The sequence below is a fragment of the Gigantopelta aegis genome, chromosome 8, assembly GCF_016097555.1.
Source record: "Gigantopelta aegis isolate Gae_Host chromosome 8, Gae_host_genome, whole genome shotgun sequence".
Lineage (NCBI taxonomy): Eukaryota > Metazoa > Mollusca > Gastropoda > Neomphalida > Peltospiridae > Gigantopelta > Gigantopelta aegis.
In genome coordinates this window covers 47859195-47885286 of record NC_054706.1, presented here as the reverse complement: position 1 = coordinate 47885286, position 26092 = coordinate 47859195, and the positions used below count along the sequence as shown (strand labels likewise).

The 26092-nt window shown below is 34.9% G+C and overlaps 1 protein-coding gene across 1 annotated transcript in view; it reads right to left on the bottom strand.

Moving 5' to 3' along the window:
• Positions 1-26092, bottom strand: part of LOC121378995 (BAI1-associated protein 3-like) — a 101356-nt gene that overhangs the window by 7577 nt on the left and 67687 nt on the right. The window contains exons 14-30 of the mRNA XM_041507428.1: positions 25586-25710; positions 24896-24986; positions 23492-23548; positions 22927-23024; positions 20549-20600; positions 19248-19283; positions 15044-15201; positions 13063-13186; positions 12656-12724; positions 12123-12197; positions 11495-11596; positions 8409-8624; positions 7525-7593; positions 5769-5915; positions 4482-4595; positions 3243-3326; positions 82-163 (exon numbers count right to left, since the gene is read on the bottom strand). Coding sequence (XP_041363362.1) covers positions 82-163; positions 3243-3326; positions 4482-4595; positions 5769-5915; positions 7525-7593; positions 8409-8624; positions 11495-11596; positions 12123-12197; positions 12656-12724; positions 13063-13186; positions 15044-15201; positions 19248-19283; positions 20549-20600; positions 22927-23024; positions 23492-23548; positions 24896-24986; positions 25586-25710 — 1699 coding nt within the window. The remainder of the gene's footprint in view (positions 1-81; positions 164-3242; positions 3327-4481; positions 4596-5768; positions 5916-7524; positions 7594-8408; positions 8625-11494; positions 11597-12122; positions 12198-12655; positions 12725-13062; positions 13187-15043; positions 15202-19247; positions 19284-20548; positions 20601-22926; positions 23025-23491; positions 23549-24895; positions 24987-25585; positions 25711-26092) is intronic.

Genomic DNA, 26092 nt, shown 5'->3' with positions numbered 1-26092 from the left:
CTGATGGCGTAACCACTGTGCCACTGAGGCCGGTTCAAGACATTAGGTACCTGCATGATAGCCAAAGTAAAATACAATTACCTTGAACTGTGAGAGTGTGGGAGTCGTATCGATACATTGCACGAAGACGAAGAATTCCATAATCACAACTGTCGTGTAGTTTCTGTAAAACACACAGATAAAGTTACATGTAGTATTTCAACTTATAATTCACATACAGCAAACTGAATGGCAATCTGAAGGTATGAATCTACATGTATATAATATGATACAGGTGTGTGAGGTGGAAGGAGGGTCACTATTGCAGAGTTCGACAAATCCGCTAGCCCGACGCCCGTGGCTAGTGGTTTTTAAGTTCGGGCTAGTGAGAAACGCAAAACCACTAGCCCCTGCGGGCTAGTGGTTTCCCCCCTCCTCTCGTCATCGCTCTATCGTGGGTTTTTTGTTTTCTTTCTTTCTTTTTCTCTCGGCTGAAATTTCGTTTAATAAATTTGATTGTGACGTTTGTCATCGAATAATATCAACAACGCAATGAGTATATAATAATAATCCACTTGAGCTAGGTCTGCAAACTGCAGTAACATGCTATCTCTACATCGTCACAGTTACAGCATGCATTGTTTACCTTTCAAGTTTCTGGCACAGGAAATAAAGTCTAATGACATGCGTGTTTTGATTGGTTAGACACGTCACGTGGTCGTTAATCTCGCACATGTTTTAGGCTAAGAACTTGGAAATTATCAATCGCGACGACAGGTTAATCTCAATCAAGTAAACCCCAGCCATGCTTTGAATTTCAGTGTTTGTTTTATTTACCTATTGTTTTCTAATTTAACACTTCGCTAACATGTGGTTATCGGCAATCAGGAAAACAATTTACTTTAATGGTAACCGCATATGCAATGACTCGGCTTGGCCTATTACGTGTAGCGGTTTGGATAAAACGTCATAGCTGCCGATACAAGATAATACCTTTTTTGTTCATCAATTAACAACGGATTAGATGTCGCCGTTATATTCTTTTGATATCGGTCTGACACGGGATAATGTCCTGTATTTGGCATCACCGTTCCTGGCGACACTGTCGTACCCTCATTTAAATTTAATTATTTTGATAGTGTTTTTAGATACCAACCAAGAGTTTGCTCAATTAATTTTTCCCGGGGGGGGGGGGGGGGGGGGGCAAAAACAAAAACGGGACAATGGATCACACTTGACAAAAGACAAAACGTACGACACGACAAAAAACTGAAAGTTACAACATGATTTAAGTGTTTGTTTTATTTTACTGTTATACTCGTAAATGTGTGATGTTACAAAAATTATATAAAAATCCAGTTATAATTGATCAGGAATTTGGGCTAGTGCTTTATTTTGGTGGGCTAGTGGTTTTCACAAAACCACTAGCCCTGTGGCTAGTGACTTTTCAAAATATTTGTCATACTCTGACTATTGTTATAAAAAGGAACAGGACATAGACCAGTGGTAAAGTGCTCACCTATAGGGTCAATCCCAGTCTGGGGGGCCCATTGGGTTATTTCTCGTTCTAGCCAGTGCACCACAACTGGTCTATTAAAGGCTATCCTGCCTATGGGATGGTGCATATAAAAGATCCCTTTCTAATACTGGAAAAATGTAGCGAGTTTCCTCTCTAAGAGACCAGCCTCGGTGGCGTCATGGTTAGGCCATCAGTCTACAGGCTGGTAGGTACTGGGTTCGGATCCCAGTCGAGGCATGGGATTTTTAATCCAGATACCGACTCCAAACCCTGAGTGAGTGCTCCGCAAGGCTCAATGGGTAGGTGTAAACCACTTGCACCGACCAGTGATCCATAACTGGTTCAACAAAGGCCATGGTTTGTGCTATCCTGTTTGTGGGAAGCGCAAATAAAAGATTCCTTGCTGCTAATCGGAAAGAGTAGCCCGTGTAGTGGTGACAGCGGGTTTCCTCTCAAAATCTGTGTGGTCCTTAACCATATGTCTGACGCCATATAACCGTAAATAAAATGTGTTGAGTGCGTCGTTAAATAAAACATTTCTATCTTTCCTCTCCAAGACTACATTTGTATATTTCAGAATTATTAAATGTCTGACATCCAATAGCCAGTGATTAATAGATCGATGTGCTCTAGTGGTGTCATTAAACAAAACAAACTTTAACTTTTAACTATTGTCAATTTTCTTTTTACTGGGCATTTTTGTAATCGAATATGTTGTTGTAAGAAATACATCTCTCTCATAACAAACAGTCAAACTTAAGGATTTATCTAACGGAGCATTAAAAGTGGCCTACTAAAACATGGTGCTGCTTAATATAAGGTAGGTAGAAATGTTTTATATAACGATGCACTTAACACATTTTCATTTATGGTTATATATGTATATGATGGTTAAGGACCATATAGACAAGGAGAGAGGAAACCCACTTCACCACCAATAGGGCGACTCTTTCAGTTAGCAGCAAGGAATCTTTTACACTTTACTATCTTAAACACCGTATATAGTACAGCCTTTAGTACACCAGCTGGGAGCATATGCTGGAATGATAAGTAGCCCAACAGATCTGGAAAGTGCTTTACCACTGCAAGGGTGGATCCAGGAAATATTTTGATAGCGGGAAGGATCGATTAATGGAAAAAGGGCACACAAGAAAAAAAAAAAAAAAAAAAAAAAAAAAAAATTTTTAGTGGGGGAACTTCCATTTAGAATGTATGCAAAGCATCCGTAGAAAGTTTTGGACGAAAACATTAATTTTGTAAATTTTGAACATATAGTGTAAAACCTGGAAACGCTGTACAGATCAGGGATGTGAGAGAGGCTGGAACAAAAAAGCTCAGTGCGGCCAGGGTCCAGGGGCCGCTCAAAGGCCCCTGAAGGTAAATTGTTGTTTGCAACCCCGGGAACTGCCAAAAATTGCATTCAGTGCTAACAAATCTAAACTGGTTATAACTTATAATATACGGCACACATCATAAACTTGAAAGCGTGAAAACTTGTAAATGAACCTTGTTGTATTGAACATCATATTTTAGGTTTTTTTAGACGAAATGGAAAAGCGCATTTATGCGTTTCCGCATAGCTCTCACATCCCTGTGAGATGCCAAAAAATTCCGAAATTCTGGATAAATCTAGCAAACTTTCATCTCTGTAACTTCAAACACAACCAAACATCTATGCAACCATGGTTAACTTGTAGAGTTCGATCAAAAAACACACACACTGTCAGACAGTTTAAACTCTGACCTGTTTCTCCACCAGCTGTGTGTAGAACTTCTCTATAATAGCACAGGTGTCCAACATGTGAAACGTCAGCTGTTCACGAAGTCCCTGTCAAGAGAAAGAGAATGGTTTAATGACACTCCAGCACATTGCTAATCAGCATCATGCGAGCTTCTGGTGGGCATAATACATTATTTTTATTCCTAATATATGATACTGATGATACCGAAACACACGAGGGTAAGAATCTCTTTATTATATAATCTCAAGCTTAATATAACATGTTTTTGTAAACTGTACATGCAACTTTAATTCCAGTCCACCATTACTAGATATTCAAATGACATAAGAATATGTGGCACTGTGTCTTTTTGAATGGAAATGACATCAAACTCGAATAACGTCATTTGGGATGTCTTTAAATCAAAATAAACTAGGACTTAACGTTTTTTGTTTTCTGAACGCTGGACAGCTTTCAGTGTAAAATTGCTATTTAAATGTTTTTATTTGATGACTATGAATGCTTAAGTCAATTATGGAGTGTCACTAATGTACGTTTGCTTAAATGTCAATAAACCTAGTGCAATGACCTTGATTAATTTACATCTAATTTGCAAAGTTATCAAATTCTTAAAGTATGTGATCTGAAAAATATCACATACTTTGATTGCACTGAAAATGTAAGATATTATATGATAAATATATATATATATACAGTTAAGGACGACACAGATAATGATTTTGTTTAGCAGCAAGGGATCTTTTATATATTATGTACTATCCAACAGATAGGATAGTACATGCCATTGCCTTTGTTACACCAGTCTTGGAACAACACTGGCTGGAACAAGAAATATCCTAATGGGCCCACCGATGGGGATCGATCCTAGATCTACTGCACATCAGATGGGCACCTTGCTACTAGGTTATATCCCACCCTAAACCTGTTGCTGTCACTTAACTACTCGTACTATTGATGTACTAATAGACCATGGGTCCACTATAAAATATCCCCCCCCCCCCACTCTTCTGCCACCCCACCTACCATCCCATCAGGGATTTTTCAAGATGAAAATATCTGTGAAGCCTATCCACAGACATATTCAAATCAAAATAAACAAACATGGTGAATACTCCATTCAAAAGCAGAATTTATGGTGCCTCCTCCTTTCTAAATTCCCTGGACCTGTGACTGACAGTGTTAATAAAAATCACTCTGTGAGAAACGTAGCTTCTGTCATTTAAAATAAGAGAACTGCTCACCTGGTACTGTGCTATTAAGATGTCATCCATGGCCAAGCCCTTGCCACTGGCATGAAAGAAATCTACCAGAAGGGCTAAAGCATCAAACATTCGTTGGTAAATCACCGGTGGTCTCTGTGGGGCAAATATGTAGATACATGTAAATATATATATATTTTTAATATGATATATCTATATTTAAAAAGGCCCATCAGCTATTAGGTGTCAATAATAAATGAAAGAATAATAAAAATTACAGATAATACAAAAAATTATCCAGTTAAAAAGAACACAAAATATGTTTTTAAATACAGTTAAATCTCAAAGAGCACACCACATACACTAGTCGTAATTAATTATTTCTGAAACCAAATATCTGGGGCCAGTTGTTCAAACACTAGTTAAAGTCCGAACCAAAATGTTAACAACTACGATAAATTGCTCTCCTACTTTTATTTTTTATTAGATTTTACCCACATTTTGTCAAGACAGAAATCTTGTAAAAACCATTACAATGACACAGATTCCACATACTAGATGACGACCATGTCAATTATATCGACTTTGCTGAGATCACATAGGGCAAAAAGCATGTAATTTTGTGCTGGCTGCCATTTTGTCTTTTTATGGAATATTCTCCAAGAGGGGTGAAAGGATATGACTTAATCTAACAACGTCATAACAGGTTATGATATAAAAGCAAACATGATGAGGTCATAGTAAAAAATAATAATTTGTATTTGTTTGTTTAAAGATACCACTAGATATCATTGATTTTATATTATTTATGTCACATACTTTGGAGGCTTTCACCCCTCTTGAAGAGTATTCCATAAAAAAGCAAAATGGCAGATGGCAGAAAACTGCATGTATTTTGCCCTATGCTATCTCAGCGAAGTCGATACTGGCGACATCGTTACAGTCTCGTATGTGGAATCTGTGTCACTGTAATGGTTTTTTCACAACTTGTGTCTGGACAAAATTTGAGGGAAATGTAACAGTATTTAAAGGTAGCAGAGTAATTTATTGTAGTTGTTAACAATTTGGTTTGGACTTTAGTTTAACCAGTGGTTAACAGACATTTTCAAAATCAAGGACCGAATCATTGCAAATAATAACTGAAGACATACATGTAATGTTGAAAGCTGCTGTAGAACAACCAAAGGTATCCATACATAATCTAATCTAAACTTTATTTTGTAATTGTGCACAAAAAATTAAAAGGAAAATATTAAGTTAACCCAGGGTTAAAGTTAACTATGCTTTGAACAACTGGGACCTGATGTATAAAATAACATCTCTACTCACGACTTCCTCATTAAGGATCACTGCCTGGAACTCGTCCAGCACCTGAATCCAAATGGACAGCAGGATGCGCTCAAAATTGGTCTTGAGCAGATTTTTGTTTAGTGTTAGCAAGTTGTTGTCCAGATAGGCCAAGAGGTCGTCTAAAGCCTGGAACAGAGAGATGCAGAATGATATACTAAATAGAGGATTCGTCATAAGTGTGTTCGGCAGAGCCTCGACAAATACTGATTAACACAGACTTGGCTGATATTTTCCACATTAAAAAGCACTTAGGTCTATAATCCGTCCCACAGGAAACACTTTTTTCATGCTATGGAATTTACTACAATTTATTTATTTATGAGCCAATTGTTTTTTAAATTACATACAAAAATAGGTGGGGTTCTTTTTTTTCCCAAAACAATTTAACTTTTTTTGTTAAATACGTCAAACCAAACAAATTATTTACAAAAACACATTTTTGTAGGAGGATGGGACGGACTATAGTAGTGAATTCTATTTATCCCATGTTACTCTTCTAAAATAACATTTTAATTCGATATTTAGTAAATCACAGTTCTAAGGTTGCTTCCATCAGTAATATGATGTCATGACGATTAGCACAAATGTAGTCATGTATTTTAAATAAATCTTATTATACTTGAATATATAGATCTTGCTGACTTGTAAACAAATGACCCACTGACAGCAAGAATTTATTAACTAGGTTAATAAAAAGCAAATAGTCAAATGTGTTTACGACATGGCTAGTTAATAAAGCAAATAGTCAAGTGTGTTTACGACATGGCTAGTTAATAAAGCAAATAGTCAAATGTGTTTACGACATGGCTGTTAATAAAGCAAATAGTCAAATGTGTTTACGACATGGATAGTTAATAAAGCAAATAGTCAAATGTGTTTACGACATGGATAGTTAATAAAGCAAATAGTCAAATGTGTTTACGACATGGCTAGTTAATAAAATAGTCAAATGTGTTTACGACATGGCTAGTTAATAAAGCAAATAGTCAAATGTGTTTACGACATGGATAGTTAATAAAGCAAATAGTCAAATGTGTTTACGACATGGATAGTTAATAAAGCAAATAGTCAAATGTGTTTACGACATGGCTAGTTAATAAAGCAAATAGTCAAATGTGTTTACGACATGGCTAGTTAATAAAGCAAATAGTCAAATGTGTTTATGACATGGCTAGTTAATAAAGCAAATAGTCAAATGTGTTTACGACATGGATATAATGGGTAAGTTATAGGATATAATTATTATAATACACTCATATTGTAATGGTAAACCAAAGTGTCAAATATTGCTTAAAGGGACTGTGTTCCGAGTTTGCAGCCATTGCAAGATGTTTGCGATAACAAAGCCTTGTTGGCCACTACTACTTCATACTAAACACATTTTCTTGTTTAGAATACCAGTGTCTGTATATCGAATGTGTTTGCGGTCATATTCTAATGTTTGTAGGACTCATGCAGTTTTTTTATACTTTAATTCATGATATATTTTTGGGCTACTACAAGCATTAGGACAACAATAAACACCGTGTAAGTACAGACACTGATATTTTAAATAAGAAAATGTAATAAATTTGTATGTTACGTCATCAAAAAGGCTCTATTGGTCAAAAACATTTTACAATGGTTGTAAACTCAGGGAAAAAAAATAAATCAAAAATAAATCAAAATTCAAATCCACTGGACTGTTGGTTGCCTAACAAGCTACTGATGCTATTAATACAGAACCTGTATTTACCTGATTCGCTGGCAGACTCTCTGGAGCCCAGTTTAAATGAAACACATCTTTCTTTATAACAGGTCGCATCTGAAAATAAACAAACAATACACGTAGTGTCCTACATTAGCACTCAATGGAGGTTCTGCATGTAAAGATGGTACATTGGTTCCTTGCCTAAGTAGTTATTGCAAATACAAAAGAATTTCATAAAACATAAATACAAAACACACTAGTATAAGTATACATTGTAATTTTACCTTCAGTTATCTTCGTACCTACATGTATGATGCTGAGTTATGCAAAACAGTATTATAGTTATATCACAATAAGTTACATTGTTAAACAAAAAATATATATATATACACATGTATATATGCTCCACAAATGGGTTGGGTTTTTTAGGTGGGAGGGGGGGGGGGGGGGGGGGGGGATGTGGGTTTCCATGATATGATGTCTAGCTTCAGATGGAAAAGATCATACAGCAGAAATCACACTATATTAAGACATTTATGCCTGGAAATATTAATTAATATTGTATGAAGGAACCATAATTGTTTAAGTTCCTTAACTGTTTCTATTAGCCAAAACATATGACGGCCAATTTTTTGTAGGTTTTTAGTTCCTGAGGGATACATTTATGGTCATAAGTTGTGATAAATGATGAAAACAAAAGAGGGACAATTTATGGGATTTTTTTTGAAATGTTGTTAATTTCAGTTAAACAAAGCTACAATAATGTAGTTAGTGCTAAATGTACCTTTAACACCACCCTGTTGATAACCTCAGTGAGTTTCTCAACAAAGGACAAAAAAAGATAGAGACAATTTGTGGGATTTATTTTTTTTTTTTTTTAATTTCAGTTTAAAACCAAGCTACAATAATGTAGTCAGTGCTAAATGTACCTTTAACGCCACCCTGTTGACAACCTGAGTGAGTTTCTCGACAATGGAATCGTTTGCCTCTTTGAGTGTGTCCATCAAACTGGCATGGTCCTTCTGCGAGTTCCGGTTCCCGTTTGACCTCGCGTAGGCCTGCTGAATGGCCTGGAACTCCAGTTGTACAGGAAGAGGAAGCAAGGCTCTTCGAACGTGCTCAATATTGTTCACAGTTATGCACAGCTGGAAAAGTTTTAAAAGTTTCGTTTAATAACACCACCAAATCAATCTTTAGCCTTAGTTTGATTGATGTCAAACATTTGTTAATATATTCTTAATGAGGAAACCGGTTGTATTTTTCCATTAGCAGCAAGGGATCTTTTATATGCATTTTCCCACAGACAGGAAAGCACATACCACAGCCTTTGATAAACCAGCTGGGTGCACTGATTGACACATGTGAAAAAACCCAGTCGGAGAATGTGTCCACTGAGGTGATTTGATCCTATGATCCAAATACCTCAGACGAGTACTCTACCTACTAAGCTAGATCCCACCCCTGCGCGGCTGGAATGTGCAATATGAAGACCAACATTAGGGAAAGTTTGTTTTGTTTAATGACACCACTAGAGCATATTATGTATTAATCATCGGCTATTGGATGTCAACCATTTGGTAATTTTAACATATAGTCTTATAGAGAGGAATGAATGAATGAATGTTTAACGACACCCCAGCACAAAAAATACATCGGCTATTGGGTGTCAAACTATGGTAATGCAAACAAATAAAGTGATGATCAACATCAATATAAAAATTCAAGATTTAAATAAAAACAGTGTAAAGAACTGTGCAAAAATACAAACCCGCTACATTTTTCCATTAGTAGCAAGGGATCTTTTATATGCACCATCCCACAAACAGGATACCACGATTTAAATAAAAACAGTGTAAAGAACTGTGCAAAAATACAAACCCGCTACATTATTCCATTAGTAGCAAGGGATCTTTTATATGCACCATCCCACAAACAGGATACCACATACCACAGCCTTTGATATACAAGTCGGGGTGCACTGGCTGGAACGACAAATAGGCCCACCGACGGGGATCGATCCCAAACTGACCACGCATCAAGTGAACACTTTACCACTGGGCTACATCCAGCCCCTACCAACATTAGGAATATGTTCGTAATGCATTTGATATATAAACTTTTTAAGTATTTGAGTTTTTAGGTTGACAAAGAATTTCATTTTGAAATGTCTATAACCAAATTAAATTTCATCATACATTAGGAATATGTTCTTAATGCATTTGATATATAAACTTTTTAAGTATTTGAGTTTTTAGGTTGACAAAGAATTTCATTTTGAAATGTCTATAACCAAATTAAATTGCATCATACATTAGGAATATGTTCTTAATGCATTTGATATATAAACTTTTTAAGTATTTGAGTTTTTAGGTTGACAAAGAATTTCATTTTGAAATGTCTATAACCAAATTAAATTTCATTATACATTAGGAATATGTTCTTAATGCATTTGATATATAAACTTTTAAGTATTTGAGTTTTTAGGTTGACAAAGAATTTCATTTTGAAATGTCTATAACCAAATTAAATTTCATCATACATTAGGAATATGTTCTTAATGCATTTGATATATAAACTTTTAAGTATTTGAGTTTTTAGGTTGACAAAGAATTTCATTTTGAAATGTCTATAACCAAATTAAATTTCATCATACATTAGGAATATGTTCGTAATGCATTTGATATATAAACTTTTAATTATTTCAGTTTTTAGGTTGACAAAGAATTTCATTTTGAAATGTCTATAACCAAATTAAATTTCATCATACATTAGGAATATGTTCTTAATGCATTTGATATATAAACTTTTTAAGTATTTGAGTTTTTGGGTTGACAAAGAATTTCATTTTGAAATGTCTATAACCAAATTAAATTTCATTATACATTAGGAATATGTTCTTAATGCATTTGATATATAAACTTTTAAGTATTTGAGTTTTTAGGTTGACAAAGAATTTCATTTTGAAATGTCTATAACCAAATTAAATTTCATTATACATTAGGAATATGTTCTTAATGCATTTGATATATAAACTTTTAAGTATTTGAGTTTTTAGGTTGACAAAGAATTTCATTTTGAAATGTCTATAACCAAATTAAATTTCATCATACATTAGGAATATATTCTTAATGCATTTGATATATAAACTTTTTAAGTATTTGAGTTTTTAGGTTGACAAAGAATTTCATTTTGAAATGTCTATAACCAAATTAAATTTCATCATACATTAGGAATATATTCTTAATGCATTTGATATATAAACTTTTAAGTATTTGAGTTTTTAGGTTGACAAAGAATTTCATTTTGAAATGTCTATAACCAAATTAAATTTCATCATACAAAATAAATGATCAAGAAGCAATGCTAATCTTGAATTATCTTTTTTGTGAATTTATCATGAGAAATATAAATGCACCAATTTCACTTCAAATTTTATTTGGTAAAAAAGGTTTACTCCCTGCATTATGATGTTCCACAAGACAAAAACCTTTATATGCAATAGAAGTCAGATGTGTAGTTTATTGCCCAATGAGGTATCATATTTGTCTGGAAATATAGGCCCATGTCTTTAAATAAGCCCCTTCAACTCTTTAAGAAATTAGGCCCTGAATTTTATTCATAATTAAGACACTCCTCCTCCCCTCCGTCATCCAACTTATCACAATAAATAAAAAAGGAAATGCAAGTTTACTCTAAGTTCATACAAGGTGAAACCTTCTGTGAGAAGACTACATATGTATATGTACCATAATAAACACAAATGTAAAACAGAAAATGAACACCAATATTGTTCCATCAAAGCAGTCTGTTGGCTGTGTTTCACTGATCTACCAAGCCCAACTTAGAACTAGAAGTACTGGTACTGTCTATTTCTCCATCCACACGTGTTTCACACTTTGATCAGATCAAGAAACAACTTGTTGATTCTAAGCACTACAGAGAAATTAGTGAATTCTGCAATTACCCCCTCCCCCACCCCCCCCCTTCCAAAAAAAAAAAAAATGAAACTTCATACCTGTTCTGTGACATCAAACTGTCCTTCATCGTCATAGTAACCTGCAGCAGCTAACTTATTGTGGACCAGGTTGGCATAGAGTTTAGCACCCATGCTGATATCCTGCAAAAAAAACCCACAGAAGTTTTACTCTCGTATAAGAACAGAAAAAGGGGTTGTAAGACAAAAAAGGTTGTAATTAAAAAATATCTCATTTGTTTGAATTTTTTTTTAATCAATCCTTAAAGGAAGGAAATGTTTTATTTAACAACGCACTCAACACATTTTATTTACGGTTTTATGGCATCAGACATATGGTTAAGGACCACACAGATATAGAGAGAGGAAACCCACTGTCACCACTTCATGGGCTACTCTTTTTAATTAGCAGCAAGGGATCTTTTATATGCACCATCCCACAGACAGGATAATACATACCACAGCCTTTGTTACACCAGTTGTGGAATCAATCCTTAAGAGCTTGTTTACAAAATATTTATAAATAGGAACATGCACAAATCTTGGACCCCAACTATGGATCAGTTTGCTTTGTTATTTTCTCAACCTTAAGCCCATTGGCTTAACCACAATACCACCGATGCTAGTACGCTCTTGTTTATGTTTTTAACTTGATATAATATATACATACCTGAACCAGTCTGAGGACAAATGGATATGAACCTGCTTTGTCTGGCCAAGACAACTGTTTCCAAAACTCTGTCATCTGAAAAAAAAAAAAAAAAAAAAATTGTTTTGTTAATCCAAACATAAATTACCCAATACAAAAATTATTATAATTTTTTTTTTTTTTTTAAACCAGAATATCATTCAAACCATTAAAAGTGTCCATATGTGTTATACATCTGAAAATAATTAATTATAAGACGTTTTTAAAATGTCTAATTTTGAAAACAGAATTAGAGGATACAAACACTGACAAAGATCTATAAACTAAAAAATATATATATATTTTATAATCATTTAAATGCATACACATAACACATCTTTAAATATGTTTCATACATTTAGAAAAGTATATTTAAATAATTAAGTCATATCAAACTTTTTTAGTTTGTGGAATTCAGTTGTCACAGAGGTTAGAGGTTATTCTAAAAATACTTTTCTTTGTAAACATTTTAAAAACAGAATGTTTCCAAAAACACAATCTATGTATGGGTATACCTGAGCGAAAATAAAACAAGCATCTACTGCAGATGAACTATACTTGATCATGTCATCAACTTGAACCACCTGTAACAAAGCAAACACATAGAAATATAAGTCACCATATGTGAAAACATAGATAATGGAAATAATACTAATGTTAAATGATTCTGTTTGATACAGTCAATAACTCATCCAATGTAATAACACTGACATTTTATTTCAATTTTGATGCCATGCACAAATGAAACTTGGTTTATAGTTACAGATATGAATATTCATTTCCATCCATTTTTTATTTTTTTATTTTTTTATTTTTTCACATCAAGATGACATCTATGGATACAACTATCAATGACACCAAATACGTTTATGGTATATTTAATTCCTCAGAATTCTTGTGTCAAAATGTTATTTTATCTCACCCGATCCAATTCAACGGCCTTCCGAATGCGATGCTCTGCCTTCCGTCTGGCAATGTTAATCCACCGGCTGACGGCAAACGCAAACCACTCATAGGATTTGGTAATGCTCAAATTCATTTGGTCACTGCAAGTAAAACACAAAATATTTAAAAGACTATACATGGGACATATTCTTCAACTGGAGCAAAATCAAGTTAGCTGAAGATCACTGCCCTGAAATGGGGCACAATCACATGAAGTTTCAAATAACATTTACAATTTTTTAAATTATAATGCAATCTATTTGCCACTCTCCTAAAAAATTTCAAGTGAGTATGATGGATAGCAGGAGTGATCACTTGCCTTTCAAAGATTGGCAACCGTGATTAGGCCATCGAATATATGGCTGGTAGATACAGGGTTCGCAGCCCAGTACCGGCTCCCACCCAGAAAGAGTTTTAATAACTTAATGGGTAGGTGTAAGACCACTTTACACCCTCTTTTCTCTGACTAACCACTAACAACTAACCCACTGTTGTGGACAGACAGCCTAGACAGCTGAGGTATGTGCCCAGGACTGTGCTGGAACCTTAATTAGATATAAGCACAAAAATAAGTTGAAATGAAATCAAAATTGGCAACTACTGCTTGTGCATGTAATACGTATGTGGTTTTTACCTCCTCATGCACTGAGTCTATAATGGTGCTCTAACTTTGGAATGAGGGAAGGAAGGAATTAAGGAAATGTTTTCTTTAACGATGCACTCAACACATTTTATTTATGGTTATATGCCATCAGACGTATGGTTTAAGGACCACACAAATATTTAGGGAGGAAACCCGCTGTCAGCACTTCATGGGTTACTCTTTTCGATTAGCAGCAAGGGATCTTTTATATGCACCATCCCACAGACAGGACAGCACATACCACGGCCTTTGATATATCAGTTGAGGTGGACTGGCTGGAGCGAGAAATAGCCCAATGGGCCCACTGACAGGGATCGATCCCAAACCAACCGCGCATCAAGCGAGCACTTTACCAATGTCTCGCCCCTTTGGAATAAGAGAGCAAATGAAATATCCAATAGTCTTAAAGCTAATGATACGTACAGCATCAAGGCTAATATCACTTAACTGGCCTTCAGGACTTATGGCTGGTAGGTATTGGGTTCAAACCTCCATACTGGCTCCCACCCTCCATAAGCTTTAAAGGCATATTGTCACAGACCACTGACCAATTAAATGGCCTAACAAAGAATTACTTGAATAAAGATATATTTGATTTCCCTCTAAATGTACTTCATTCAGACACCTATGTAACCACCATACTCCACTTATTAATAATATTTTGTGAAAATAATTAAATTATGGCAATGGTCCATAATTCAAAAACTAAAATTGCCAAGAGGAATGACATGGATTTCACTCCATCATGGTTCAGTTAAAATGATGCAATAGCTAGATTTGGGTTTTAAAAATTAATGTACTTTTCATTTATTATCCATTGCAAAATTGCAAAGTGAATTGCAACACAATACCAAACAAAATATCCCTGGAAAACTTGGGGTCGAGGCGCAGCCCAGTGGTAAAGCACTCGCTTGATGCAAGATTGGTTTGGGATCGATCCCCATCAGTGGGCCCACTGCACTATTTCTCGCTCCAACTAGTGCACCACGACTGGTACATCAAAGGCTAAGGGATGGTGCATATAAAAGAGCCCTTGCTGCTAATCAAAAAGAGTAGCCCATGAAGTGGCGACAGCGGGTTTCCTCTCTCAATATCTGTGTGGTCCTTAACCATATGTCCGACGACATATAACCATAATGAAAATGTGTTGAGTGCGTCGTTAAACGTTTCCTGTCTTCCCTGGAAAACTTGGATAGCTGAGGTGTCTGTATCAAGCACATACAGCATGCTCAAACTTTAATTTGACATAATTATAAGCACAAAAATCAAGATACAATAAAGTGCGACACTTTGGTCATGTGACATCTGAACTCACTCGGTGGGCAGGCGGTCTCCGTATTTAGCGAACTCCTGCAGAGCGAGGTACAACTCAAACAACGCCGTCCCCATCGTCGATGCTGCCGTGTCCTCATCGCGGTCACAGTCTGTCAGCTTCAGGATCTTGTTGATGTCTTCCTTCATCTCGTCACCAAGCTGGAGACAAATAGAAGAAAGGAATATTTATTGAACAACACACGACTAACAGTCGGTGACCATTGGGTCAATCTTTGTTACTGTTATTGCAGACATGTGGTCTTGAATGGTGTTTTTCAACTTGTCAGTCTTAGAATTTTATTGCAGACACGTGGTCTTGAATGGTGTTTTTCAACTTGTCAGTCTTAGAATTTTATTGCAGACACGTGGTCTTGAATGGTGTTTTTCAACTTGTCAGTCTTAGAATTTTATTGCAGACACGTGGTCTTGAATGGTGTTTTTCAACTTGTCAGTCTTAGAATTTTATTGCAGACACGTGGTCTTGAATGGTGTTTTTCAACTTGTCAGTCTTAGAATTTTATTGCAGACACGTGGTCTTGAATGGTGTTTTTCAACTTGTCAGTCTTAGAATTTTATTGCAGACACGTGGTCTTGAATGGTGTTTTTCAACTTGTCAGTCTTAGAATTTTATTGCAGACACGTGGTCTTGAATGGTGTTTTTCAACTTGTCAGTCTTAGAATTTTATTGCAGACACGTGGTCTTGAATGGTGTTTTTCAACTTGTCAGTCTTAGAATTTTATTGCAGACACGTGGTCTTGAATGGTGTTTTTCAACTTGTCAGTCTTAGAATTTTATTGCAGACACGTGGTCTTGAATGGTGTTTTTCAACTTGTCAGTCTTAGAATTTTATTGCAGACACGTGGTCTTGAATGGTGTTTTTCAACTTGTCAGTCTTAGAATTTTAATGTTTCCTGCAACCAAAGTGAGTCTTAACATGGTAGTTTAATTTTTTTTTAATGCATATATTTGAGCATTTCTTAACTAAATTTGAATTAATGTTTAAACTGGTATTAATTACTACATGGCTCTCATGCAATGCTTTGAAATTTTACTTGCTTTATTTTTAGGATACTTTCAAACAAATAAATCTTTTAAAGTAATTTGTATGAGTTTAGCCATGATGTCAAAGTCTGAAAACATTTAAGACGAGTCTAGACTTTAAACATTTTACATATACAGTGAAACCTCTCAACACCGGACCCTCTGTAAACCAGAATTCCCTTAAAACTGGACATTTTACAGAGTCCCTTTTTAAAAACCAAGATAGAACTTAACCTATCTAAACCGGATCCTGGACTTTTCTCTTGGTCCTAAGGGTGTCTGGTTTAGAGAGGTTTTACTATATAAGCAAATTAAGAAGCAATATTATTAGACATCATACGTTTCCCCATCACAATGTACTGGATTCAACCATGTCTAGATAAGTAGAGATTAACATACACCTTGCAATTTTTCATTGAGAAACTAGCTATCAGTCTTTTAAATACACTTTCACACGGACAATTAGTACATAATATTTTACATACCAGACTAAGAAGAAAACACCAACCAGTCTGTTAGGATAGGGGAACTTATCCTATGAAATTAGTAAGACTCCATTCAAAATTATTAAGATGTTCACAGGAAATGCACTCAGAAGAATGGGTAATGCCAGTATATACACTTTTAAAACCAAAAAAAGTTGATAAAGATAAACATATTTTGTGAAAGCTTTTATGGGGGACTCCCCCATAAAAGCTTTCACAAAATATGGTTCCCTCAAAAAAAGGTGTATGTTTGGGGAGGATAAGGATATAGAAAAAAAAGGTGTACACTCTTGGACATTTTCAATATTGTGAGCATCCTGAGTTTTGATATACTAGTTATGGTGCACTGGCTGGAACGAGAAATAGCCCAATGGGCCCTCCGACAGGGATCGATCCTAGACCGACAGTCGACCAACAGTGCATCAAGCGAGCACTTTACCACTAGGCTACGTCCCTCCCCAACAGTGCTCAAGTTAGAGGTAATGGGCTGCAAAACACACGCACTGCAATTTCTAACTGACCACACTACCATGTACATGTATCAACAGCTATTACAGTTATTATATGACTAATCTAGTACTGACTTTGACATAGTATATTAAGTCGGCTTGTGGATATATCCAGCTGCACATTATATCCAAGACTATAAGATACTCCAGAATATTTATTCTCACCCCTGCCCGCTACCAACCCTGGTCGGGCTGCTTGTGCTCTCTTGCACTTGCCAAGCGCGGGCGGTTCCCTCTCCCACCCTCCCCAGCCTCTTTCCTGTCCTGGACGAAGGAGCGGGCGTAAGTTGACACCTGGGCCCATATGACAGACGTGAATGTGCATATTAAACCCTATGACATGACCTGACCTGACCTGACCTGTTTATTCCAAGTATGAAACTAAACCTAACCCAAACTCAAAGTGTAACCCACTGTAATTATCATAGTGAACTGCTAGGATCCATGGAGCGGTATCAATTGTTTTTTTCAATGACTCCACTAGAGCACAATGACTTATTAATCATCAGCTATTGGATGTCAAACATTTGGTAATTTTGACATATAGTCTTAGAGAAGAAACCTGCTACATTATAACAAGGCAGCACATATACCAGTCTGGAACGAGAAATAGGTCAATGGGCCCACTGACAGGAATCAATCCTAGATCGAAGGAAGGAAAGAAATGTTTTATTTAACGACGCACTCAACGCATTTTATTTATGGTTATATGGCATCAGACATATGGTTACGGACCATGCAGATATTGACAGAGGAAACCCGCTGTTGCCACTTCATAGACTACTCTTTTTGATTAGCAGCAAGAGATCTTTTATATGCACCATCCCACAGACAGGATAGTACATACCAGTCTTTGTTACACCAGTTGTGGAGCACTGGCTGGAATGAGAAATAGCCCAATGGGTCCACCGACAGGGATCGATCCTAGACCGACTGCACATCAAGCGAATGCTTTACCACTGGGCTACTTCCCGCCCACTAATCCTAGACTGATTGCACATAAGGTGAGAGCTTTACATCCCGCTCCAGGTATCAAATATGTACTTATACATTGCTTTCTTCATTTAGGCCTAACTGTTTAAGGGTCACATTGTTAAATCTACTAGCCTTGTACAACAGAAACTATAATGAAATCTCGTTGAACGAGACTACATCTTTTTTTTTTTTCCAGTTTTTGTACGGCTTTATTTATGTATGGAATTTATTTTCTTACCAATTTTATTGACATGCAAAAACTGTGAAAATAAATTCCATATGACAATAAATTATTATACAGTAGTGAGGTTTAAGAAACAGGTTTACATTAAAAAAAATAATAACATGAAATACTGAAATGCCTTTTTAAAACTTTCTTTAATAATTTCATACAGGTTGACCTCTGTAGTAATTAAATACACCATTGATTTCAAGTTACTTGCTACTTTTATTACTAACTGGCAACAACTGTGCATATACATATACATGTATGCTGCCACTTACATAACAGCAAAATGAAACAGTGCTGTATCTTAAGGGTAGATAACTCATACATTTTACGGTCAACCTGGGTTGATTTTTTGCATACAATGTATCTATACCCAAGTACAAGTAAGTTTACTTCTTAAAAACAACATCCATTTAGCCCTGGTGGCACTGTTCTATTTTTCACAGCAAATATTCCAACAGGAAAGATGCATTAATTGAAATGCATGCAAAAGTGAACAGTTCTGTGCAAAATTAAGACTTAAGGCGACACCACACGATACGAGTGCCTCGTACAAGAGTAGCCGATTGTGAACAAGACAAAAATTACAATTTCATTGGATGCTATGCAATGAGCTAATGAGCTATTCTTGTACGAGGCACTCGTATTGTGTGGCATTACCTTTAGGGTACGTATAATACTCTGTTATGAATCAAAATTCATACTGAATGCATTTTTTTTTAAAGTTATCCTGAGGATGGTCAAACTTAATAAGAAGAGACAAGAGACGCTTGGCTCGTATTGTGTATCATAACCGTTATAATTAATACTCTGTTGTGAATTAAAATTCATACTGAATGCTTTTGAAAGACATACTGAGTATTGTCAAGCTTAATATATAAGAAGATTGAGACAAAAAGAGTCAGAATGTTTATGATTCAAGCACAGCTAGAAAACAGTGTTATAAAAATAACAACAACACCAACCTCCTCTTCCAAGGCTTTGCTAGCATCAGCAGATAGCTGTAGAAAAACCAACAACACAGTTCAGTACAACGTAGCACACAACAAACGTCGTAACATGCTGGAAACACGGATATTTAGTACAAGGGAGGTAATAGGTATATATAAACCCATCAGCAGGATCATTCATTCAAAGCAATAATTAGAAAACATATCAAAAGAACCATTCTGAGTTTGCTGTCATTGTTAAACTGTTGTAGACTGTTAGAGACTTTTTAATAACTAACATTACATATAAAATAAAAAATGTGACTGAAATAAATGTCACTGACTGTATATTAAATGTGTTTTTGGCCTGGAGCTTAATTATAAAACTTTTAGAGTCGAGACTCTAATGGAGTATGAGACACTAATGTCATGACAACACCATATAAATGGTATGTGTGAAGGTCATTAGAGATTGAGTCTGAATTCTAAAATTTTGTAAGCACAGACCCTAATTATCCTAGTGTTTGTAATAGGTCGTATTTCATTTTATTTCTTAAAATATATTTTTTCATATGTACAAAATTATTGGGACACAAAATTTAATTTGGACTATTTACAAACATTATGGTGACCATAAACACATTGAATATACAGACATTGATATTCTCTAAACAAGAAACTATATTTAGTATGTAATTTTAATTGTTAAAAAGATTTTATCAGTCGAAAACGTCTTACAATGGCAGCAAACTCAGGATAAATTATGTTTACACTGTAAGGTATCAACTGATTTTATATTAGGATCAAGGATTGGCTCAAAAGGGTGGGCCCATGCAAATTCAGACTAGAAGCAAAAATCAGTAATGATGTGGTGGATGGGTTATTTAAGAGTATTTTTTCACAACAGATAATATTTTATATCAGGAATTTTACATGCATAAATATTTGGAAGAATTTCTCATCAATTTTTTTTAAATAATTTATATTGGTATTTTTTAACTAGTAAATAAAAAAGTACCGGTAAGTGTCATACACCCAACACCCCTACAAAAATAAAAATCAGTTACCACAAATTCATCCATGCTACATGTATGTATCAAATAATTACAAAATTTAAACTGAAGACAAATTTCAATTACAACTATAGTACATGTACATGATTGTATATAAAAATATACATTTATCAATTTAGTTAAAAAGTGACATTACTTTTAAAAACCCACTTGGCATTCTAAAAAACAAAAGCAACATATGTTAGATATATGAAAATCTGAGCAAAAAGCTAGTAACAAGGACCACGTGATAGGACAAGATTTATTATGACAATCTTAACTCACCATTTTTTCCGACTGTTTGTATACTAGACAGAAATAGTCTACTCCAACAATGCTACAAATATGAAAATATTACAAGTTATTAAAGGGACATAGCCTAGTTTTTAACCACTAACGCATATTGTTTTACTATTATAACCCTTTTTGATAACATAAATCATACTTTACTTAGATTTTATAGTTTAGATTATAAATTGCCGTACATTCTAAGTGTTTTTGGTCATCCTGGTATTTTTAATATCACAAAATGCATTTCTCATATTTTTAAAAATGCATGTGCATTTGAGGAGTAACAGTTATGGAGTTGAGTTTTAGTCTATTTTTAGAGGGTATTTCACCATTTCAAAGTCACAGACTCATGTTTCACTCCATTGTAACTTTATCCAAATATGTTACAGGTTTGTAGATTAACTAAACTTAGTGTTGATTTTCACGGGTTAAAACTAGGATATGTCCCTTTAACAGACATGTACCCTGTTCCAGGAAACATGTCTGGTCAAGTCTGTCAGCAGGATTTTTTGGGTTTTTTAAATGCAATTGGATTATTTAACTATATTTTGTAAAAAGTAGATTATTTTGTGGAATTTTAAAAGTAAAACTACAGGGAATATTTTGTTCAGTATCCCATTGTAATTCACTATGCAAGTTTCAGGGATTGCTACACAATACGCGGGATCAAGGTAAAGCATTAAAGGTCCACACCTATACTTTAAATCCATGAAAAAGAAAGAAAGAAATGTTTTATTTAATGACGCACTCAACACATTTTATTTACAATTATATGGCATCAGACATATGGTTAAGGACCACACAGATTTGGAGAGGAAACCCGCTGTCGCCACTACATGGGCTACTCTTTCCGATTAGCAGCAAGGGATCTTTTATTTGCGCTTCCCATTGTTGAACCAGTTATGGATCACTGGTCGGTGCAAGTGGTTTACACCTACCCATTGAGTCTTGCGGAGCAATCACTCAGGGTTTGGAGTCGGTATCTGAATTAAAAATCCCATGCCTCGACTGGGATCCGAACCTAGTACCTACCAGCCTGTAGACCGATGGCCTAACCATGACGCCACTGAGGCCGGTAAAATCCATGAAAATTAACACTAAGTTTGGTTAATCTACAAACCTGTAACACATTTGGATAAAGTTATAATTGAGTGAAACATGAGTCTGTGACTTTGAAATGGTGAAATACCATCTAAAAATAGACTAAAAACTCGACTCTATAACTGTTACTTCTCAGATGCATGCATGTATGTTTTTAAAAATATGAGAAATGCATTTTGTGATATTAAAAACACCAGGATGACCAAAAACACTTCGAATATATGGAAATTCATAATCTAAACCATAACATCTAAGTAAAGTATGATTTCAGTTATCAAAAACAGCTATAATATTTTAAAATATGCCTCAGTGTTTAAAAACTAGGCTATGTCTCTTGAAACAATACTTGCTAATCAATTTTCAATCAATTAACAACTTTTGCAAATCGAAATTTAAAAACCTAAATATTCCCTGGATTAATATATTAGCAATTTCATAATTTGACATGACAGTGATAGAAATTACCACAATTGTATATAAAAATAATTGATAATGAATGGGTGTTGCAGACTGGGATTCTCTATCATACGAGATGCAATATGGTCCCTGGTGGTGTTTCAGATGAATCATTTAATGTTGTCTGTGGCCACTGGAACATGTATGTTTGTTAAATACTGAATAACCATGGGAAATTAATACTGATGGGTCACAGATGTGAAATTCAGTCTACCCAATATCCAACAATGTTATTATTCCATTCACCTTGGGGGATAACCTGTAACATAAACTTAGTGAGGTAGTTTCAGCTAAATGATGTCAGTCTGTGTGTATGTCTGCTGTGTGTCCCTAGAGACATCAGAAATGGTTGGATGTACAGTGTATCTGTCTGAAAAGTTAGTTGCTGATCCAGCGAAAACCAAAAAAAGGGCACATAGACCAACTCAAGAGAAGGGAAACTTAATTTTTTTTTTTTTTTTAAGCCAGATAAAAGTTAAAGTTTGTTTATTGTTTGTTTTGTTTAATGACACAACTAAAGCACATTGATTTATGAATCATCGGCTATTGGATGTCAAACATTTGGTAATTTTGACACATAATCTAAGAGTGGATACCCGTAACATTTTTCCATTAGTAGCAAGGGATGTTTTATATGCACCATCCCACAGCCTATGATACACCAATCATGGTGCACTAACTAGAGCAAGAAATGCAGAAAAAAAGAGCCACATAAATATATTTAATGGGCGGGGGAACAGGTCCCCTGATCCCCTGGTCTCCGATCCTTCTCTGAGTAAATACATTTTTGACAATATGAGCCAATCACTGCTTACTTTACAAAGAGCTCTTGGTAGAACTGCTGTGAACGTGACATGTCAGCATTCAGGTGATTGGTCAGCTTGATCAGCATGCTCAGCCCTTCATCATCCTGCTGCAAACATACAAAATTAAATAGTTTAATAATTTGAAAACTAACACTCAATTAGGCAATGGAAAAGTTAGCACTTACTAAACAATAACATTGTAATAGGTACTAAATATGACATCACAATTTGTTAAACATGCAGCATGACATTATCCATTTTAAATAGAGAAAAATGACATCCATTTTAAATAGAGAACAATGACATCCATTATAAATTAGTAAAAAAACAACATCTATTTTATACAGAGCTAGCATTATAAGAATTCTTTAAACTTATTCTTGAAAGTGAACAAAACAAACACCCCAGTAGATCCTATATATTAAACATACTGAAACGTTTAAGAGGTGGTGTTAATAAATATATTAATTAATTATTAAGTTAATTTCTCTTGTGAAATAATTTTTATTTGTCACTCACTCAAGCTTATGAATTCTAAGACAAATAACATTTCCATAGTAGATTTCCTACCTACCTTTGAGTGTGAACTGCAGAGTGAAAAGATGCGTTCATACCACTCCTGAGTTCCTTTCTGAAAAACAAAACAAAAAACATAATCAATCAATAACCTAAAAAATATTGGTTATGATTGTTAAGCTATTGCAGTAGTTCTGAACCCGAGGAGGTGCATGAGACTTAAACCAGTCTTAATGATGTCGTGGTTAAGTCATCGGACGTAAGGCTGGTAGGTACAGGGTTTGCCGGCTCTCACCCAGAGTGTACATGTATTTATCGTTCCAGCCAGTGTGCTATCCTGTCTATGGGATGGTGCATATAAAAGATCCCTTGCTGCTAATTGAAAAGAGTATGCTATTAAGTGGCGACAGCAGGTTTCCTCATTCAATATCTGTATGGTCCTTAACCATATGTCTAACGCCATATAACCGTAAATAAAATGTGTTGAGTGCGTCGTTAAATAAACCATTTTCTTCCTTCACCCAGAGTGAGTTTTAACGACCCAATGGGTAGGTGTATAAAGGCCACTACACCCTGTTTTCTCTCACTAACCACTAACAATTAACAACTAACCTACTGTCCTGGACAGACAGCCCAGATAGCTAAGGTGTATGCCCAGGACAGTGTGCTTGAATCTTAATTGGATATAAGCATGAAAATAAGTTGAAATGAAATGAGACTTAATTAATCAAGTTGGTCAAGAGATCTAGAGAAGCAAAATCCAAATTATTTACTATGCATAAAATATGACGTAGTGTACAGGTGTGTATCACACCAACCCATAATAAACATAAAGGAACATAATTTGATAATGGCATGTGATTACAATTCAAACTTTTTAATGTTGTACAATTCACTGCAATCTGATTGGATGATGTCACAAAAAAACGGAAAGTTATCCTCTGATATAATGAAAAAAATGACTTTCATTACATAAAATGGATCACGTGCATTTGGGAAACTGATAAATTCCCCCCAAAAATGAAAAACAATTTGTATAAAATGTTTTATCCATACGAGATAGAGGACAGAGGGGACAATCCTCAAATTCGGGTCTTTTCTACAATGTACATGTATTGCCATCATTCTACCCTCAAAATTAGTTGATATCCACGTAAAAATGCATAGTAATTCATTTACAACCCTATATAGCTGCTTGGCAGTAATGCTAATATGAAAAAAGGTTGTTATGCAAGTTCAGGCATTTTCGTTTAATTCGGGCAAAAACCAGCCTGCGCCCCCCAACCCTTCTTCCCTTGCAAAATTGGGGAAGTTTTATCTTTTTGTTTTGTAAAACTAAGGGATGTACCAAACATACATTGTTTTTAAAAATATATTTATTGGACCTGACACTTTAAGTTAGACATCAGTGTTGTGAACTTATCACTGTTAATTTTAATGATATTCTCGGTGAATTAGTTACCTTGATAATGGCTGTTATCTCCAAATGAAGTTCCTTCTCAAATGGACAACACTTTTTGAAGGCCTGCATGTCATATATCTTTGCAAGACATCTGGAAGTTAAAAACAATCATTCAAATTAAATTTGAACACAGAAAGCAGCATCAATTATGCAAACACCATGTAACAGTGATCTGATACAATAAATTCCTACCTGCATCTGCATTAAAAATAAATACATCCTGTTATAAATATATGTAGTCAGCGGGTTTCGTCTCTCAATATCTGTGTAGTCCTTAACCATATGTCTGACGTCATATAACCGTAAATAAAATGTGTTGAGTGTGTTGTTAAATAAAACTTTTTTTTTTTTTTTTTTTAATATATGGCAATAATAAACACAAATGCTTTAAATCTTTTAATCTAAATTGTGATCTCTTTTCTGGCAGATATGCATACAGACTGTCTTTGATTTTGAGAATCGAAAGCCATGAATGAATGAATGAATGAATGAATGAATGAATGAATGAATGAATGAATGAATGAATGAATGCAAAATGAACAAACGAACGAATGAATGAATGTTTAATGACACCACAGTACAAAAATACTCAAGCACTAGAAAATGCATAACAAAAAATAGAACAGAATATCTGATACAACAAAAAAAACATGGTTCATTACAATTATGATTAAGTCCACTAAAGCATACCTTAACATTCCTTCTAACCATTTGATAGACTTCCGATTTGATGGTGGGAAAATCTCACGCACACGTCGAATCAGATTCATGCAGTAGTCAATAAATGTAAGAAATGATTCAGCCAAGCACTCTTCCTGGAAAATCAAGACATTTTTTATTAATTTAAAATTACCTCATATATTCAAAAATATGTTCAGTTTACTAGTGCATTACAATGTAAAATATCAATTGTCATTATTAGTTTAGTAGCAAATATTGAAAACACTCAGAAATTGTATGGACATTACATCATAGTAAGTAGCACTCAAAAGGGCTTCCTTGAAGTTTGCATAATACATTGTGAAAAGATGATAAGCAATACGGACTATCTTTTATTCATTTATCACAAATAAATGTCAAAATGTTAAAATATGGCACCTACATGACATTGTATGATAAAGCTCCTGTAACATTTGTTATCAGTTTTACCTTCAACACTTGCTGTCAGTTTAATAGCACTAATCCTATTTGTAGCAT